Source organism: Scardinius erythrophthalmus (genome assembly GCF_964197995.2).
Source record: "Scardinius erythrophthalmus genome assembly, chromosome: 13".
Classification (NCBI taxonomy): domain Eukaryota; kingdom Metazoa; phylum Chordata; class Actinopteri; order Cypriniformes; family Leuciscidae; genus Scardinius; species Scardinius erythrophthalmus.
Genome location: NC_138233.1, coordinates 3,540,800 through 3,561,856, shown reverse-complemented (window position 1 = coordinate 3,561,856; position 21,057 = coordinate 3,540,800). Strand labels below are relative to the sequence as shown.

The 21,057-nt window shown below is 38.2% G+C and overlaps 1 protein-coding gene across 2 annotated transcripts in view; it reads right to left on the bottom strand.

Annotated features, from left to right (window-relative positions):
• pigg (phosphatidylinositol glycan anchor biosynthesis class G (EMM blood group)) overlaps positions 1-21,057 on the bottom strand; it is a 161,004-nt gene that overhangs the window by 22,079 nt on the left and 117,868 nt on the right. For both annotated transcript variants that reach the window (XM_081382307.1, XM_081382306.1), the window contains exons 10-11: positions 20,585-20,776; positions 665-983 (exon numbers count right to left, since the gene is read on the bottom strand). In XM_081382307.1, coding sequence (XP_081238433.1) covers positions 665-983; positions 20,585-20,776 — 511 coding nt within the window. The remainder of the gene's footprint in view (positions 1-664; positions 984-20,584; positions 20,777-21,057) is intronic.

Genomic DNA, 21,057 nt, shown 5'->3' with positions numbered 1-21,057 from the left:
TTGCTAACCAATGTTATGTTGATTTGGTAAAAAAATACAATAAAAATAGTAATCTTAAAGTCCCCCTGTGGTGAAAATCCAGCTTTTAATGTTGTTTATAAGTCTATGTGTTGTTTTTAATATGCTTTAAGACAAAGCATGTGTAAGTTCATAAGTCGACAGCATTGCTGAGTATTTCCTCCTTAAAACTGCAGTGAACCAAAGACAGTCTCAAAAACACGCTTTGAAATCGCTGGTGTTTCTGACGTCACAAACTACCTTGTAACCAATCAGATCAACGTGTGATCGCCAACCAGTGGATCTCTGAGCTGAGTGAGTGAGTGGAGGCGGGGCTCATTTGCATATTCATAGAACCGCGCATACTAAATGAGGCAAGGGTGTCGAGTTACATTCAAGATATTTTAAGGAATTTTTTCCAAGGAATTTAAAATAACCCAATTTTGTTTCCCTATTTGAATATAATAATTTTGAAATAATGTTTATTTCAGTTTTGGTAATTTTAGTAACATCTAAAAAAAAACAAAAAAAAAACTAACATTACTATAACTTTTTTGGTAATGCTTTAGTTCAGGGTTTAGTTCTCACTATTAACTAGTTGATTATTATCATGCATATTACTAGCAAAAAAAATGAATAAATAAAAATTAGTCCTTTCCTTAATTACCTGGAAGTAGAAGAACGCCTGCCCGAACCAGAAGTGCATGATGGTGGTCTGAGCAGCATCGTAGTGCATCTTCTTCCAGATGAACTGGGCCATGATGGTCTGGATGAGCAGACAACAGGCCAGCGTGGGCAAGTTATGAGCCCTGAAGAGCAGAGCCACCAATAACACCACGCCGCTGTACACTTCCCACAATCCCCTGCTCTTCAGCCGCCCACTGTCCCCCGCTGACGACATCAGCTGCGAGCGCAACAGGTCCTTCACGCCCGTGAACAAGATGCCGAGGACGAAGACGTAGACGAATCGAGCCTCCACGGTTCCCCTGAAAGAGAGAGATTCTGGTTTAGAGGCTCATCTTAGGCTACGTCTGCATTTATTCGGATACGTTTGAAAACGGCGTTTTCGTTTAATAAAAAACGCTCTCTGTCCACACTAGCGTTTTCAGATGTTTCAGTGCGGATGAGAAACTTTTGGAAAACGCCTGTGTGGTGGATTTTTAATAGATAAAATAGTAAACTGTATATTAAACTAACCATGTTTCTTACATCTAACCTTATTCCTCTTTTTAGGCCTAACATGATAACACTTTGAAACACAATGTACTAAAACGTTCTGTCCTGTGTTTTTGAATGTTGTATGTTGTGTTGCCATACCCCTTTTATTTGGTTGTGTGAGTGTAAAAATAACAAATATGGGAATTGAAACTAGACAGATGACTAAATTTGAACCTTGTGATTAACAATGAAGTAATCAATAAAACAATGTTTGCTTTACCTAGTAACAGAAGGGTTTGCATATGAAGAACCAATCAAATTCATATAATTTTGCCATACCTCCCTATTCTATAAAAACTGTTGTATTCGTGTTAGCTGGTGGGATTCTCAATGGAATTTGTCTGAGATCCTCCGGCCTTGCTTCCTCTTGGGAGAGATTCCCTGAGAACTGCTTGGGAAGATCTCCCGGCCGTAATTAAAGCATTTGAAGGACATTTGCTGAAGTCTGTTTGTCGATTATTCCTGCGCAGGAAGAAAGGAAGTTAGGGAAGCAAGTTAGTTAGGTAGACTATATATTAAATGTTGATTGGAGACGTTAGGGAACGTCGATTGGAGACGACCCAGGTAGACTATAGGTAGACTATATAGGGAACATCGATTGGAGACAACCCAGGGAACGTCGATTGGAGACGACCCAGGTAGACAATAGGTAGACTATATAGGGAACGTCGATTGGAGACAACCCAGGGAACGTCGATTGGAGACGACCCAGGTAGACTATATAGGGAACGTCGACTGGAGACGACCCAGGTAGACTATAGGTAGACTATATAGGGAACGTCGATTGGAGACAACCCAGGGAACGTCGATTGGAGACGACCCAGGTAGACTATAGGTAGACTATATAGGGAACGTCGACTGGAGACGACCCAGGGAACGTCGATTGGAGACGACCCAGGTAGACAGAGTAGGAAGGGAACGTCGATTGGAGACGACCCAGGTAGACAGAGTAGGAAGGGAACGTCGATTGGAGACGACCCAGGGAACGTCCATTGGAGACGACCCAGGGAACGCCGATTGGAGATGACGACCCAGGGAACGTCAATTGGAGACGACCCAGGTAGACTATATAGGGAACGTCGATTGGAGACGACCCAGGTAGACTTAGAGTAGGAAGCGAACGCCGATTGGAGACGACCCAGGGAACGTCGATTGGAGACGACCCAGGGAACGTCCATTGGAGACGACCCAGGGAACGTCCATTGGAGACGACCCAGGGAACGCCGATTGGAGATGACGACCCAGGGAACGTCAATTGGAGACGACCCAGGTAGACTATATAGGGAACGTCGATTGGAGACGACCCAGGTAGACTTAGAGTAGGAAGCGAACGTCGATTGGAGACGACCCAGGGAACGTCGATTGGAGACGACCCAGGTAGACTTAGAGTAGGAAGGGAACGTCGATTGGAGACGACGACCCAGGGAACGTCAATTGGAGATGACCCAGGTATACTATATAGGGAACGTCGATTGGAAACGACCCAGGTAGACTTAGAGTAGGAAGCGAACGTCGATTGGAGACGACCCAGGGAACGTCGATTGGAGACGACGACCCAGGGAACGTCGATTGGAGACGACGATCCAGGGAACGTCAATTGGAGACGACCCAGGTAGACTTAGAGTAGGAAGGGAACGTCGATTGGAGACGACCCAGGTAGACTTAGAGTAGGAAGGGAACGTCGATTGGGGACAACCCAGGGAACATCGATTGGAGACGACCCAGGGAACGTCGATTGGAGACGACGACCCAGGGAACGTCAATTGGAGACGACCCAGGTAGACTTAGAGTAGGAAGGGAATGTCAATTGGAGACGACCCAGGGAACGTCGATTGGAGACGACCCAGGTAGACTTAGAGTAGGAAGAGAACGACGATTGGAGACGACCCAGTTAGTTAGGTTTAGGGAAAAATCTACAACACCTGAAAACACTAAATTCACTTTTACTGCACATGCGTAAAAACCTCACAAAAGCTCACTGAGATGATACAGGTGGAAAAATAAATAATAAGGTTATCGCGCAATTCTTCTGACAGGATCATTTTATTTAGCAAAATATCTCAGCATTCACTGATCGTCCAGGTGTCACTCACTCACTATTATATGTTTGGTCTAAACGCAACTTCTCTCATGTTTTACCGCAGGACAGCAAATGTGAGTAAATTCTGTCATCTTTGCAGGACTGTGATATGAAGAGTGAGAAAAGTAACATATTTCAGCGACTGTGTGAAAGTGAATAGCACATAACAGGCACAATACTAGTATAAACATGAACATCTATTGGTACAATATGCGTCACATGACTAAACTTACGCCATCGTTTTTAAATCCCTCCATTCTGACACTTTACAACTCGAAAATGGCATTTCAAATGTATCTGCTTTGGAGAGCGTTTTCAAAAAGCTTTTTTTCATGAATAAAAACGCCTTCTCAGTGTAAACGGAAGGACAAAACAGAGAGAAAAAGACGCGTTTTATTGTTTTCAAACAAAAACTTATTATTGTGGACAAGGCCTAAGACGCTCACGTTCACCCACAGACAGAAGACTCAATATTGACAGAGAACAGCCTTTTGTTTGAAGCCTCGTCTTTATCTCGGTCAAAGCTTGAGAGAATCAATAAGAGCGAGGCTTGTTGCTTCACAGCGGAGAGCAGAAGTTACTTATTATATGTACATGAATCACTGGAAAGAAGCGATTCACTCAAATCAGCTGGAGTATTTAACGCTGCCTATGAGAAGGGAATAACGTTTTAGTTTAGTTAAATCCTTTCCACTACTTAACCAAAACGAGGGAACGAATGAATCAAAGTTGAAACGTTGATATGGTCAGGGGTGCACATAACAATTCTGGTCTGGCTCTAAAGGGAATGCCTGGAGATGTTGCTTGGTACCCACGCTTTACACACACTTATCCTACAAGCTATCACTTTCCTCCTGACTGCCCTGCCAAAATGCTCAAAAAGTTATTGTTTTCATTGTTTTTGACCGATATAACCTTGTAAACAGTGCTTTAGGATTTTGAGGTAGTTCTAACAGGTAGGATATATAGCCTACAGAAATTTAATAAAGTTATCCAACACTTCACAGACTTCACTGCATAAAGTTTACATTAAATGTAGATTAATCCTTCTTAAAGCTACAAACATTATTCAGGAAAGAGCAGTGAGTGATTTTCTCTGTCTTTTGTTCTTTGATTAAAGCTACACTGTGTAGGATTTTCTCCCATCTAGCGGTGAAATTGTTTATGACTACCAACTGAATATTACTTTCTAGCTCCTCCCATTCTGAGGGCATTTTAACTCTACAGTGGCCGTATTATTTCAAATCTGCCGGCAGTCGCGAGTAATCTCCCCCTCGCATTCGTCACGGTGCCACTGAGTGTAAAAACGCGAAAGGCGAAGCTTGAATTTCCAGGTATATCCCTCTTTGTCTAATGTATTTTCAAGATGGAGGCACAACATGGCTGGCGCCATTCGAGTGACTCGCTCGTATGTATTCTGAAAGGCAGATTCTACGCTTACGAGAATACTTAATTGGTTGGTAGAAGTAATTACACATTAATGAGCACATATTTTGAAAGAACAAAGTTTTTTTTTGCTGAGAATCAACTTAAAAAATTACACAGTGTAGCTTTAACATTAATCACAGACATCACAGCAGCGGGTTTAATAAGCTACTGTCGCTTTAAGACCTGACGCACATGACACAGATCTGCAAATATTATTTTTTCACAATACTTTATGTACATTTAAGACACAATTTAACTCATTTAACTGTGCTTGCGAGGATACTCAACAAAACAAGCATTTTGGCATTTGACCCTTCGCAGGGAGTTTGATTGACAGGTGATCTGACCAATCATAATCCGCCATCATAAAAATACATCTTGAAAATACATTAGCCAAAGAGGGACATACCTGGAAATTCAAGCTTCGCCTTTCGCGTTTTTACACAGCCCTTATCGTTGCACAGCCCTAAAATAACCCAATTCAATGATTCTTCTAAAAGTTATTTTTTATTTTAATATATTTATGTATCATCTCAGTTTTCTTGTACATCTATCAGTTCAGTTTAATGCTGTCATCCTAGATTTATACATTCAAAACCATTGTTCTTGAACCAAAAATACTGCATCGTATTAAATGATATTATATAGTCCAATTATGACGATCTGATGCGGCATCTCGTCCTCTTAAACAGCTTCGATGCACTTTTGTGTGAGTTGCTGGTGTAGTTTTTCTAAAGGGCAGCATGACTGAATGTAGTTTAACTATATTAAATCACGAGTATCTTGTAGCTGGAGACGCCGGCTCTCACAGTACACTGGATCAGTCACATTAAATGTGATTAGAGAAAAACAGGCGGGAGATTTCGGCAATTTCCCTGGAGAAGCAGGAAAATCTCATCATTTTTATTGCCACTGTGTCTCTGCTCCTCTTCACTGTAAATAAGCTCCATCAGAGAGAAAACTACATCTGCACTGAACACTTTAATCCAACACACGTTACCATGACAACCAGAACTTGGCAACGGCACGTCGTTTATGCCGTGAGAATCAATGACGAAGCAGGAAAAACGTCAAACCTGAAAGCGTCAGACTCAAGACTTGCTTTAACCTGCAGACGAATGAGGACCAGCTAGTGTTGTGTTTTATTACCTACTGAATTAATGCTTTAAGTTCAACAAACTTTGTGAAATTCATCATATTAAAGCTGCTCTAAGCGATGCTGGGTGACGTCACTTCTTGTTGACGTTCGAAGTATTGTCAAACAAAACGGAGGCTAGCTCGACCCTCCCTCCTCCTCATCCCGTCCCCTCCCGTGCTTCCTGAAACAGCCATGAACCATTTAGAAAAACCAAACTGGATTTACACACCCCGGCCGGTTTCACAAAGCTATTTTAGACCGGTCTATAGTGTTAGAAAGTCTAAAGTTCGCTCATAGACTAGTCTAATGCAAGTTAGACTGTTTCACAAAAATAAAGACTGACTTAATTTAGACCAAAAACATTAGACACCTCTCACCCCCAGGCTAACTTAGGTCTAAGACTCTGTTACCTTGGCAACCAGCAGTAACAATCACTTACATTACACACAGCCCAGAGCCATATAGAGAGAGAGTTGCGACAACTCCATTGACAACAATGGAACGCTTTTTTTACAGCAATGGTGGCTCGTAGAGCCTCTCAATAGTTCCCGGAAGTAGCAGCAGCGCGGTAGAACAGACCGTTTGTGATGCACTTTTAAAAGGTAAGACGTTTAAAGAATAAGATTGTATATTATCAGTACATCTGAATCAAATAAACTTGCGTTTTAAAGCATGCTAGTTGATTCCGAAGCACTTCCTGGAACTATCTGAGGTCTACGCGAATCACGTGACAACGAAGCATTTTGAACTTCCGTTGTCGCAACTCTCTCTCTCTATGGCTCTGACACAGCCGAAAGAAAAGGGAAAATGGCTCATAATTTAAACATTTCTTCTTGTTACTACATTCTCCGCTAAATTTCCCAAGTAAAATGTCCTTGTAACTTTATACTCCTCCAACAAACACATATTGTCCGCTGGGGTAAACTGCACTGAGCGGTTGAATGCGCTTACTCGATCCGCCATGTTTTTTGTTTTGAAAAGTGTCTTATTTTACCCAGAATGCATTGCAGTGTAGTCCTACTTAAGATAGTCAGAGTCTTCAGTGCTTTGTGCAACATTCTGATTTAGATATCTATCTGAAGTCTGACTATCTACTACATCTAAGCCACAGTCAAAGTCTATCTTTGTGAAACCGGCTCCTGTCCAGCAGAAACAGAGCGGATCGGAATGAGTTCTCGCCACCTTTTGAATGCTTTTCCGATGTAAATTCGGGACTTCGCGTTCCTTCTCCATTTCCCTATTCTTTGTTATTTGTTTATAATATATAATAAATTGTTATTTATTATCGGAACGTCGTCTCTTTGGTCGTGTGTCGGCCATATCAAAATACTCAAGAATGTACAATTTTAACGTTAGTCGTTGTCTAGGGCATCTCTCCTCTAGCTAACTTCCCTCTTCATGCTTCTCTCTCCTCCACCCCCCCCCCCCTTCATGTGCACGCACTAACCCCCCGCCCCCCGCCCCCAAACCATTCTTTGCCAGTTATTAGCTGGTTGTTATGTTTCGTGGTCCAGGCTGGGCCAGTTTGTTTTTGTTGCCGTTTGTGGAGCCTGTGGTGTCTAGAGAGACCGCGTTTTGTTACAGTGTGTTCAGGGGACAGGCAGCGAGCGGGTAGTGAGGAGATGTTTGACAAAAAATGTTTCGGCCTAAAAAACGTGTGACATCGCTATGAGCACCTTTAATAAAGGTTCAAAATTAGTGATGCATACAATTTTTTTTTTTAATTCTGTCATCATTTACTCACACTCATGATATTACAATAATGAGTGACTGAACGAACTAACAAACTAAAAGAAAATCAAAAATGAACAAAAATTAAAGAATGAACAAAAGGATAAACAATAATGAAAGAAATATCAAACAAATTAATTAATTAAATTAACAGGAAGGAAGAAAAAAAGAAAGTGAACGAACAAACGGAAGAAAGAATAAAGGAAAGAAAGAGCGAGCAAAAGAGTGAAAGAAAGAAAGAGTGAGTGAATGAATGGAAGAAAGAACAAGAAAGAACAAACTCATACTCACTCTCACACACACACACACTCAAACACACCCACACACACACACACACACACACACTCTTTCACACACACGCACGCTCACACACACCACACACTGCACACACACACACTCACTTGCATCCTTACTCCAGGAAACTGCAAATCCAGTCACTCAGACTGAGAGCTAGTCATTGTTGTGTGCAGGATCATCAGACAGTGTGTGTGAAGGGTGTGTATTCACGGCATCTGAGGCGGACACTAGTTTATCATTAATCTTTTATTAGTTCTGCCAGCGATTCACTCGGTCTGACGGGACGTTGCTCCGCATGCACTTCAGTTTGACACTGCAGGTGTGTGAAATGCACAAACATAACAACAACATCAGTGTGTGTGATGTGCATGAAAGAGAGGTTGCCAGATATCGCGTCAGATTCAAAAACTCCAGACAACAGACCACACACACACACACACACACACACACACACACACACACACACACACACACACACACACACACACACACACACACACACACACAAACTCACATCAACTCAATAAACATGCTGAAGTCTATTCATTTATTCATTCCCGTCTTTCTGTTTTATTCAGCTCCAGTGTTGCTGATCTGCTGTTCCCACAGCTGTCTGTCAGGGAAACTATGAGAACAACATGACCTTTGACCCTAGAGCAGAGCACTTTGAGTCACACAGGTTATTGTGAGAAACATAAACCCAAGCTGAAGTCTTGGCATGGTTGCTAAGTATCTGAATTTTGATAAATACAAAATAAATACGTGACGGAACAACTGCAAGAACAAACGAGTGAATGAATGAATGAACAAACAAGCAAGAAAGAAAGAAAGGTCAACTGAACAAACTAACAAAATTAATAGAGGAAAACAAATAAATAAAAGAAAGAAAGTGATGAAAGTAAATGAAATTAAAAAAAGATAAATATACACATAAAAAGTAAATAAAAATTTATAAAAAATAAATTATATATATATATATATATATATATATATATATATATATACATACATATACAAAATAATTATAATTAAATACATCATTTAAAATAAATAAATGAATAATAAAAAATAAAGTATAAAACATGACTGAAAAACTGCAAGAATGTGAATGAACGAATGAATGAGCAAACCAACTATGAAAGGTCAAATGAACAAACTAACAATTAATAAAAGAAAAAAATGAAAGAAAGTGATGAAAGTTAAATAAATAAACAAATAAATTAATAAATTAATTAATATACAAATATAAAGTAAATAATTAACAAAAAATACTAAATAATAATAATAAATAAATTATTGACATACATAAATTCATATACAGTACAATTCAAAAGTTTGGAAACATTACTATTTTTAATGTTTTTGAAAGAAGTCTCTTATGCTCATCAATCCTGCAGTAAAAAACAAACAAACAAAAAAACAGTAATATTATGAAATATTATTACAATTTAAAATAATGGTTCTCTTTTTTAATATATTTTAAAATGTAATTTATTTTTGTGATGCAAAGCTGAATTTTCATCAGTAAGTACTCCAGTCTTTGGTGTCTTATGATCCTTCAGAAATCATTCTAATATGATGATTTGATACTCAGTTATTATCAATGATGGGAACAGTTGTGCTGTTTAATATATTTTTTTGGAATACTTTTTTCAGGATTCATTGATGAGTAAAACGTTAACAGCATTTATTCATAAAAACAGCATTTATTCAAAATAAAAACATTTCTAACAATATAAATCGTTACCATCACCTTTTATCAGTTTAACGCATCCTTGTTGAATTAAAGTACTAATTTCTTTAAAAAAAATAGTTATTGTTCCCAAACTTTTGAACGGTAGTGTATATTGTTACAAAAGATTTCTATTCTAAATAAATACAGTTCTTTTTAACTTTTTATTCACCAAATAATCCTGAAAAAAGTGTCTCAGGTTATAAAAAAAATATTAAGCAGCACAACTGTTTCCAACATTGATAATAAATCAGCATATTAGAATGATTTCTGAAGGATCATAAGACACCAAAGACTGAGTACTTGCTGATGAAAATTCAGCTTTGCATCACAAAAATAAATTACATTTTCAAGTATATTAAAAAAGAGAACCATTATTTTAAATTGTAATAATATTTCATAATATACTGTTTTTTTTGTTTTGTTTTTTTGTTTTTAACTCTAGGCTTGATGAGCATAAGAGACTTCTTTCAAAAACATTAAAAATAGTAACGTTTCCAAACTTTTGACTGGTACTGTATATAAACAAATAATTATAAATAAATAAATATTAATAAAAATAAATGAATACTAAATAAAAATTAAATAAATAAATGAACACAAATATGTAAATAAAGAATAAATAAATAAATACAAATGGTTATTATGATCAACATAAACCTGTGCAAAAGTCGTGCCAGGGTTGCTATGGTTGATAGGGTGTTGCTAGGTGGCAGAAATAGCTATGAAATCCTCGATATGGGATATTTCTAGTCTGCCAGGCAAAAATATCACGTCTGATCGCTCACAACCAGCGAGCCTCTCCTCAACAAGCCTCATGATGCGAGACAACACTCCTGTGTTCACAGCACAAACCGTGCGAGACTAATTACACGCCACACGTGTTGTTTGATGCTGTTTTTTTACACAGGTTTAACTCAGAGCGCATTAGAAGAGAAATATGTGAGTGTGTGCACAGAATTAATTTCCATCTCTATGTGGGATCCGCATGCATAAACACTCTCAAACGAGGTGTCAGATCAAAACACACACACACACACACGCGCGCGCGTAGATTAATCAGGATAAAAATATGCGGGCTTTTTATGGCCTCCTCCTGACACAGGTGTGCTTTTAATTACTCTCTTCAGATGTGTCGGGATCTACAAAGCTCAGGGAAAACAGGGCAAATTCCACTTGAAAGTGAGCGTCGAGGACTATGTGCTCACTGTGGAGGGCAGAACACTTGAAGTGAGTACTTTTAAGGGTGCAGGGCATTACAGTGTCATATGTGAACACCCTACGAATGGGACCTTAATAACCTAGCAGAAAAAAATCATGTTTATCACTGATAAACCAAACAAACATGTCAGGACTACAGGGGCTACATTATAAAGTCAAACCAAAAATTATTCAGACACCAGATATAATTTGTGAGTTTTATTTCTTCTAGTGTGTGCAGGACACTATAGATCATTAGTGTAAGTGAGGAGAGCAAAATAAAGTAAACTGTGACATATTATACACAAAAATTCTTCATTCAGTGACGACCAGTGACATTTGGGACCAAAAATGATTCGGACAGTTTGAGCTGATCATGTTTTGCTGAAGTGTGTTTTCTTTAATTGCTAATGCTCTTTTTACACACAGACTGAACACAATGAAGCATTGCTTGGTGATTGGTTGAGCTAAACTGGTATTATCTAATTGTGTAGTTAAATTTAACAGCTGACAGATATTCAACATAATTCATGTGTGAGACAGTCTAACAGAAGGACGGACAAAACCAGTCAAATATCAACTGAGTTCTGCTCATATTTTATCACCATTTTCTAAACTATAGCGAATAAACTGTGAGAAAGTGAGAAATGTTGAAGGTGTCAGAATAAAAAACTGTTTGACTATATATGTCCCTTTCTTACACAGAACAAGCAGTCTGGTTTCAAAAGCGTCACTAAACTGAGCCTGCCCTGCTCTCGGTCTGTCTGGCAAAAGCAGCTTCTGAATCCTCAGTACTCATATTGTTGGATCAGTCAGCTGCGTTTGACACAGTTAACCACCAGATCCTCCTGTTAACTCTCTCAGTAGGCCTTCAGGGCGTTGTGGAGGGAGGGGTGAGGTGTCTATAGACTGGAATACACACTGAAATTAACACCCGCCAACCCGCCAAATGCGAGTAAAAATCAACTGTGGCGGGAAACGCTGTCAAATCACGAGCCAATTTGGCATGTTACGTATTATACTTATATTATATTGTGCAAGCCAAATCTGATTTTGCGCAAATACTCGTGAGTCATCATGATATATTAAATACAGCGTATTGCGCAGAATCTGCTCATATCTGGCTTACTTGAACACACACGTCACTACACAACAAATAACGGCGCGCTTGTTCATTTGCATTGAAGCAATTATAGTGAAGATTAAAAAGCATTTGGTGAACAGAAGAGATAATGTTATTTTCCATCCTACATTTTTTTTAATGTTCATTGTACTGTATTGATCTGTCCGCCTAAACTACATTTTTGTTGATGAGGATGAAAGAGGAATGGAGGAGATGGCTGGATGACGGGATTTTGTTTGAATAAGAAATTATTGTATGAAATCCAAATTTTATATTTCATCATACACTTGCCAACTTTGTAAAAGAGAAAATCTGGGCATCACACACTACAGGAGTGAGGATCACTAGCCTACACTACAATACACTAAACAGAAAAGTGACGCATTCTTCAGTTATTTTTCCGTATTTATAAGGATTTCCGTATTTTTCGACCTGGGAGTGAGCTGCATTAACCCCACTGTGTGAATACTGAAACTGCTGCAAACAATTACTAAACATATGGCAGACTCTGTGTTTTCTAACACATTTACCCGATCTTGTATGTCGTCTCGTACAACGTTATTTTTTTCTTGATCTTTGTGACTTCGCACCCTTGATTTCCATTGTCTGGTCAGCGTATTATGACTGTATTATGTACAGCATTTATTAGCGATGCATCATACACTATATATGTTCTAAAAACGGCTCAAAATATCAAACATGTTTTGATGTCCTCTGACTGGATGGAATCAAAGTCTGAATTTAACTAAATCCGTGCCCATCATACACTACGTGATTTTCTGTGAATTCTGTCAACTCAAAATCTGCAGACTGGCGCAGACATTCGGCAACTACCTTAAGTCGCAACATCTAGCTACTGGATTCATAAATACATTCAGAAACACATTTTTTCCCATCACTGTTATCGTCTATCTACTGGAGTGCCTCAGGGCTCAGTGCTGGGACCGCTTCTCTTCTCCATCTACATGTCATCACTAGTGTCTGTCATTCAGAAACACGGTTTATCCCATCACTGTTATCATCTAGCTACTGTCAATGTCAATGTCACTTTTATTTGTATAGCACTATTAAAACGATACATGTAGATCAATGTGCTTTACATCATCTCAGTAAGATAGTACCATAGTAATAGAATAAAAAGACAAAAAAATGATCATCAAAAGGCCATGGCAAACAAATGTGTCTTAGGTTGTACTTTAAAGACATGTACCGAGTCAGCGTCCCTAACATGTAATGGTAAGCTATTCCAAAGTCTTGGCGCTACTACCCCAAATGCACGATCCCCTTTCTGGCTTAACTTGGTCCTTGGATTTTTCAGCAAATTTTGAGTTGCTGATCTCAAAGTTCTTCCTGTCTGATACTCCATTTAAAGATCTGATAAATAAGTCGGTGCAAGGCCATGAAGAGATCTATACACCAGTAAAAGAAGTTTAAAATCAATCCTATATTGTACAGGGAGCCAATGTAAAGAGACCAAGGACGGAGTGATGTGTTCATGTTTTTTAATATTCATTTTAATCATATTAATTAATCATAAATTCATATTAATAATCTCACTTCAGCGTTTTGAACCTTTTGCAGCCGTAGAACAGATGCTTGACTAATACCCTTAAATAAAGAATTACAATAATCAAGTCTTGATGATATAAGAGCATGGATTGCAATTTCAAGGCTCTTATACGTCAGACATGATCTCATCTTAACCAGATTTCTCAGATGAAAAAAACTGGAGTGGACTGGAGTGCCTCAGGGCTCAGTGCTGGGACCGCTTCTCTTCTCCATCTACATGTCAACACTAGGATCTGTCTTTCAGAAACATGTTTTTTCCTATCACTGCTATCATCTATCTACTGGAGTGCCTCAGGGCTCAGTGCTGGGACCGCTTCTCTTCTCCATCAACATGTCAACAACACTAGGATCTGATCCAAAACAGGAACAAAATCACTTTCACAGACCTTTACCTGGACTGTTCTCTGCTGGACGAATGACCTGCCGAACTCAACCTGAGTCTTTAGCCATTTTCAAGACATGGCTGAAAACGCATCTTTTCATCAACAGACAAAGATACAGACAAAACACAATGTGTCCTTTAAAATATAATAGTGTGTAAAAATCACTATTTTTTTAAATATAGTTTATCATGCTTTTATTTCTTTAGTTTGAAGTGAGTATATCTGCATTGCATGAAGAAAATGTATTTAGTTTTTCTTAATTATTTATTGCGTGAACTGGCTACGCTTTAGCTGGCTTCTCTTGCTTTCAGAAAGAAGAAGCATTAAGCTTTAATGCTTTTTAAAAGACATGTACCAGCTCACAATATCCCCTCTGTCCCTTGAGAAGTGTGTTCATGTTTTCCTCTCTGATGGCAAACACAGACTTTGTTGAAGTTGCCTGACTGGAGACTCTATGTTATTCAGTTTATGATGTGCACTACGCCTCAACAGATCCGTGTCCTGATATCTCATTCTGTCACTACTGAACTCAGACGCTCCCGATCTCCGTTCAAACACTCCAAAATTTGTGTCTCTGCCAAAATTCTTGTTTATTTCTTTTCCGCTCCGCTTTCTCTGACAACAATCATCCCCCGTAAACAGCTTTGAGCATAAACTCTGATTAAAAAAGCATCTTGCTTGACATCTCTTCACTCTGTCTTTTGTGTGCTTGTGGTTTTCTCTCAACGACAGTCGACAGCACTTTGGACTCGTTTGTATTTTTTAATCAAAGGCGGAATAAAGAGATAACCAAAACCGAACAACAAGCTTAAAATTAAAATTCTCGACTTGCTCAGTTTTACAGTTTTTTTTTCACTGACCTTGTTGCAATGCATTCTGGGATTCTGTGAAAGAGTGTCTGTGTCTTAGTATTGTCTAAAAGGCTGCATCATAATTACCTTGTGTGCATGCTAAAAATATGCTTATGAAACCAAAAAAGCTATTAATAATTCTTGTTTACATGAAGAAAGACATTTCGAACGGACTAAATATCACACGCTGAGTTGTTTAGTAGCTTGTTTCATGCATGCAATAATTCTGTTTGGGTCCTCTAACATAATTATATGCAAAACAGACTCGAGGTTGTTTACACCTCTAAAAGCAGCTTGAGACATTTCTGTGATTTACATATCTATTCAGAAAGGTATTAACCCCCTGAGGTCGGCTATCGCGCCGGCGCGATAGGCTCGTTTTTTTTCCTTATCAGTGCAAAAGTAAAAATAAAAAAATATATAAATTTTTATCTTATATGCTTGTGTTATACATCAATCGATTCTGTTAAATGTGTATTATTTTTGTGTATACTCACAATAAAAACAAAGTGTTTTGCTTTTTGCCAAATAAAGAAAAATAAACACGAAGCGAGTTCTGCCTTCTCTCTGTCAGTGTAGTCCATTCTGAAACGCGTCCGAAAATGAACACTAAACTCAGCGAATACTCAGTCAATCAGGCATACAGACACACAGGCATGAAGCTTGAATTCTCTTCTTTTAAATGAAGTAATTTATATAAAAACAAATATTCTCAGTTCATGTAATCTGTAAGAAAAGAGCGAGATGTCAGTCGTTCTCATCTCATCTAATTATTTTTAATGTGACTCCGCCCACGGAGAGCGCGCGCTATTCAAACGCAAATGACTGAGGCAATCCACGCAAACCTGTGAATGCCCCCATATCAGCTCGAGAAACAGTTTAATCAGATCATTGTAGCCTACTTGTCACAGCGCTGTGAGGAATAATAATAATTGAAAATTTACCTCAGAATTGCTGGTATTTCGAGGAGCAAGGATCCGACTGAGCTGAGGAATACTGTAGTAAGTTTTTTTTTCCTTCTTAAGTGAATCGCGTTTCTGTGTGAATGAATGAACGGCAGAGATGCGCTGTTTACCACAGCTCGCACACTCGCGTTTCTGTGTGTGAATGAATGATGATGTTTTAGCAAACTGTGTATTGCTATACTGAGATGAGTAAAAATCGACTGAAATATGTTGAAATAAAATGTAGGCTATTTGTATAAGCAACGTATTAAACTGCAAATTAACATTTATGTGCCCTAATATTTCATAAAAACAACGTATATATATATAAAATACTATTTTTGTCAAAAATAAAGTCATCAACTAAGATGTTAGCTGTTCCAATGTTGGCTATATTCAAACTAATGAATACATAATAAAATGTAGGCCTATAATCATTTTTTTTACAAAGAAAGAGTACACTTGAAATATTGTTGAAATTGTAATTATTGTAGTAATTGTAACCTTTTTAATAAAATAGCAAAAGATATTTACAATATAGATGTAAGCAAAATCTTAAATGGTCAATATAAGTCTTCTTCTAATATATCTTTTGTCCTTGCATTGTGGCTCAGTCAGTGTCACACCTGAATGAATGGCTCATTATGCAGAGTGGGTGGGACATTGTATTCTCAGGTGTAAACCACTCCTCATTCACACCCCCCTCGCATATTGGCTTTCCAAGCAAATTTAAATTGTGTCTTGCACAATTTAAATCAATGTATTGTTTTACGTGAACGATAAAGCAAGATTATTTTCACATAATTTTGAAGCCAGAACTCGAAGCAACAACATCCATTAGTCAAAAGTCTTGTGGACACATATTTAGTATGAGTTTTGTGGTCTTATTTCAGCAACTTTCATTTTTATTTTTTTCAATAACCACGCATAAACATTATTCTCTTAAAAATACAAACATCTACATACATGATGCTTACATATTATGGTAGCCCTGTTTGTGCTATATAGAGTGAATTTACACCTTTGACATTATCATGTTTATAAATAACTGAAAAAAGCACAAATGTCAGGGCATGTCAAAACATCCCAAGGGCCCCAAAAACACCTTAGACCCCAGAGGGTTAACTGTGTTAATGGCTAACTAACACCCACATTCACACATAGAAGAATAACTCCATTAGAACAATCAGCTGTCACTTAAAGTCTGTAATATTTTTTGGGTCATGCATGATTGTGCATCTTAGTCAAGGGACATTTATCACTAAAGTCACTTCACTCTGTGGCCACCATAGTATTTTTATATTAGTATTGTTCTATTAATGCAAGTACAGCTTCTATGTACTTGAATGTTTAAATTGTACAATGTACCACATTTTTTGTGGCAAATAATGTTTTTAAAAGCACTTTACTTCATGGCAAATTTATTCAAACATACCGATTAATTCCACAGATAGTGAAAAAATTCCTTTTATCGGTCGATACTGATTATTGGTCGATACATCGGTGCATCACTAATATATATTAGAGGTGTAACAGCAGAGAAAAAAGCAACAAATCCCCAATGCTATGTTTTTTTCATTTTTTTAAACAGACAGTAATCTGGATGATGTTGTCTGGTATGTGTTAGCATGAGTGATTCCTGATTGCTTAAAATATTTTTTCAAATTTTGTTACTCTAATTGATAGATTGACCAATGCTGCGTGGTAAAATGCAATGGCAGTTTTTGATTAGCGTGTTGTCTCTGTGCATTGAAAGGCTGTCACTCAGCACACACAGACTACCTTTGAGTGAGTCATTAAACCATTAATTCAACGAACACGTTCAAAAATGCTGATTCATTAAAAGATAGATGTAATGAACCAAGGTGTTAATTAATTTTAACTTTGAGCTCCACTTTTGAAGACTCAGCTGACCAGCAATGCGTTGCATGGGCAACGCTGAATCTGATGCTTCACTTAATAGAGACCAATGGCATTGATTCAATGCGTGACTCGCTGATTTTCTCCCCCACGGCTTAAACATTACCCTTTTTACCCTTAAACGTTCCAAGGATGATACGACAAATGTTTTGCTTTTAAAGGAACACTCCACCGTTTTTTGAAATAGGGCTTATTCACTGTCTTTCCTACATTTAGATATGTGGGAATACGCATTTTTGTCTCAGTGCATGCATTGTTTTAGTTTGGAAGCGCCACCGCTATCTTAGCTTAGCATAATGAATGGAATCCTTTGTTGCCAGCTAGCATGTCATGAGTAAAAGTGATAAAAAAAAAAAAAAAACGAATTACTTCTTGTGGCCTGTGTATTCACAATGAGTACAAATAGTAATGCAGATTAAGACTAGGCGATTTCCTAGGCTGATATTGACTTGGGACTATATTGGGGTGAAGCACAGGCGAAGCACTGCTACTTGGGCGCAGATATATCACACAACATGTCATATATATATATATATATATATAGCCTGACAATAATGGTACCATAAATGGAGCTTCTTTATCTTAAATATGGCAAATAATGTATTTCTCAGGATGATTTAACAAATGTTCTAGAGCAAACTAAGACGATGCTTTTGCTCTTTTACCTCATTCTCTATATTCAGTATTTTACAAGTAAATTAAAAGTAAATGGGAACTTAATTTTTAATATTTTATGTGGCTGGAAAGAAAATCAAACAGAACAATTCTTCAAAATTTCTCTCCATTTTCCATGGAGGAAGATTTGAAATGGCATGAGAGTAAAATAAATTGTTCCATTTTTAGGTGAACTACCCTTTTAAATGCACTAAAATCAACGCTCATTAAGGGCAACGGCAGAAAGCGTGTAATGGAGAGGCAGAAAGCGAGGGGAGCGCGAGTCGAAGCGATGGGGTTGAAGTCAGCGGACGTCTACTTAACAGGCGAGCCAGAGGTTGCCAGGGCAACATAAACAATGTCCCGCAGTGATTAATGAGTGTGAGAGTGAGTCCGGTGGCACAGGGTGGCAGTGCCAATTACCTCTCGCTCTCGTTCTCTCTGTCACATGGAGAGTGTGTAATGGGACACAGCCTGTGGCGCTGCACCGAGGCCAGGAGGTCAAAGATTTAATTAGGTGGGAGTAAATGTCAAGGGGAAGAGGCGAGCGGCGATATTTTGTCACAGGAGTCTGTGTGTGTGAAACTGTGTGTGTGTTCCTTAGAAAACTCTTTTTACTTTTACTTTTATGAGTGTGTGTGAAGATCTTAACTGGGGCTCTCTTAGGCCAGAGACACTCTACACAAGTACACAGATGCATACGAGTATAAATATGTATATGTACTGTGTGTAAACATACAGTATATAATGAGCATTCTCATATAACTCATTCCTAAATGACAACGATTCACTTGGGTCTATTATACCTTTGACAAAATCACAGCGATTGTTCAGGGGCCGGTTTCACAAAGCTATTTTAGACCGGTCTATAGTGTTAGACAAGTCTAAAGTTCGCTCATAGACTAGTCTAATGCAAGTTAGACTGTTTCACAAAAATAAAGACTGACTTAATTTAGACCAAAAACATTAGATACCTCTCACCCCCAGGCTAACTTAGGTCTAAGACTCTATGTTACCTTGGCAACCAGCAGTAACAATCACTTACATCACAAACAGCCAAAAGAAAAGGGAAAATGGCTCATAATTTAAACATTTCTTCTTGTTACTACATTCTCCGCTAAATTCCCCAAGTAAAATGTCCTTGTAACTTTATACTCCTCCAACAAACACATATTGTCCGCTGGGGTAAACTGCACTGAGCGGTTGAATGCGCTTACTCGATCCGCCATGTTTTTTGTTTTAAAAAATGTCTTATTTTACCCAGAATGCATTGCAGTGTAGTCCTACTTAAGATAGTCAGAGTCTTAAGTGCTTTGTGCAACGGTCTGATTTAGATGTCTATCTGAAGTCTGACTATCTACTATATCTAAGCCACAGTCAAAGTCTATCTTTGTGAAACCGGCCCCAGATCTGTGAGAGAGCCGTCGTCATGCATATAAGTATGAAACCACTTCAACCGCTTTCACTGTGGTCTTTCAATCACACAGTGTCATTATTTCTATATTACAACAGAAGAACTGGGATAAAAGTGTACATATAGGATGAAATCACTGAGCAAAATCACCTTTTTAAAGTGACACAGCGCTTCAAATAACGACTGTATCGATTACATCGTTACACCAGTAGGTGGCGACACATGACTGAGAAATGAATTCGTCATTGAATCATTCACTCAAGAGATTCGTTCAAAAACACTGATTCATCCAGTAATGAAACAATGAAGTACTTATAAGTGCGTCATTGAATCATTCACTCAAACCATTTTCTTAAAAATAATTCATTCAGATTCATTAAACTGCAGCAATTAACAATTTGTCAGAACCTCTTGTAAAATGTAAAACATGTTATTTTGTTATTTAGTCAGTTCATAATCGTGGGAGAATCATGATCTCGGTTTGAAACCAAACATTTGTGATTCTTTATTCATCCCGAATCATATATATTATATGATCCATTATATTATATTATTCATCCATTAATATATATTTGTCAGACAGTGAGATTTTTGTTTTAAAAGTAAAGTTCCAGAAAAGTAAACAGCATCAGTCTGACTCATGCTGATGTGGTTTATCCAGTGTGTGTGTGTGTGTGTGTGTGTGTGTGTGTGATTTCTGTTAATAACGGGTTTAATCATTCCTAAACCAACCTTCACTCTCTAGAGTCGAGCTCTGATGTTAAAAACTCTCAACGTTTCTAAACTCATGGACAAAGTTAGGGAAGAAACTTCAGACAACAAACGATAATGAGGGGAGCTAATTTATTCACCATCTGACATTCAAGGAATATGTCAATACGATATTTAAATATCATCAAACTTACTTGGAGACGGTGCGGCTGCTGTGTTGCCATGGGAACAGGACGTTTCCGACAGCGGCACGATAGCTGTAAACTCCCAGCATTCCGAGCGCCAGTGCGATCTTAGACACCAGCGAACAGTGACGCTGAACCAGGAGGAAGATCAGAACCAGAGACAACACCGACAACACCGAGAGGAAGGGCTTGTGATCCCCACTGAAACACACACACACACACACACACAGTGAATAAACAACAAGACAGACGTGTTCTCCTCACATATGCATGCACACAAACGTTGAATATAAAACAGCAGAAAGACAAACCCCATATGATTTGAACCTTAAACACATACAGTATAACAGCATAAACAGACATGATGCAACACATCTTCCATGTTAAGTTGGGTTGTTGTGCAATAACACACACTGAATTTCTGTTCTACACACACACACAGCAATCTCACTGAGATCCTCATACGCTGCAACTCAGAATTT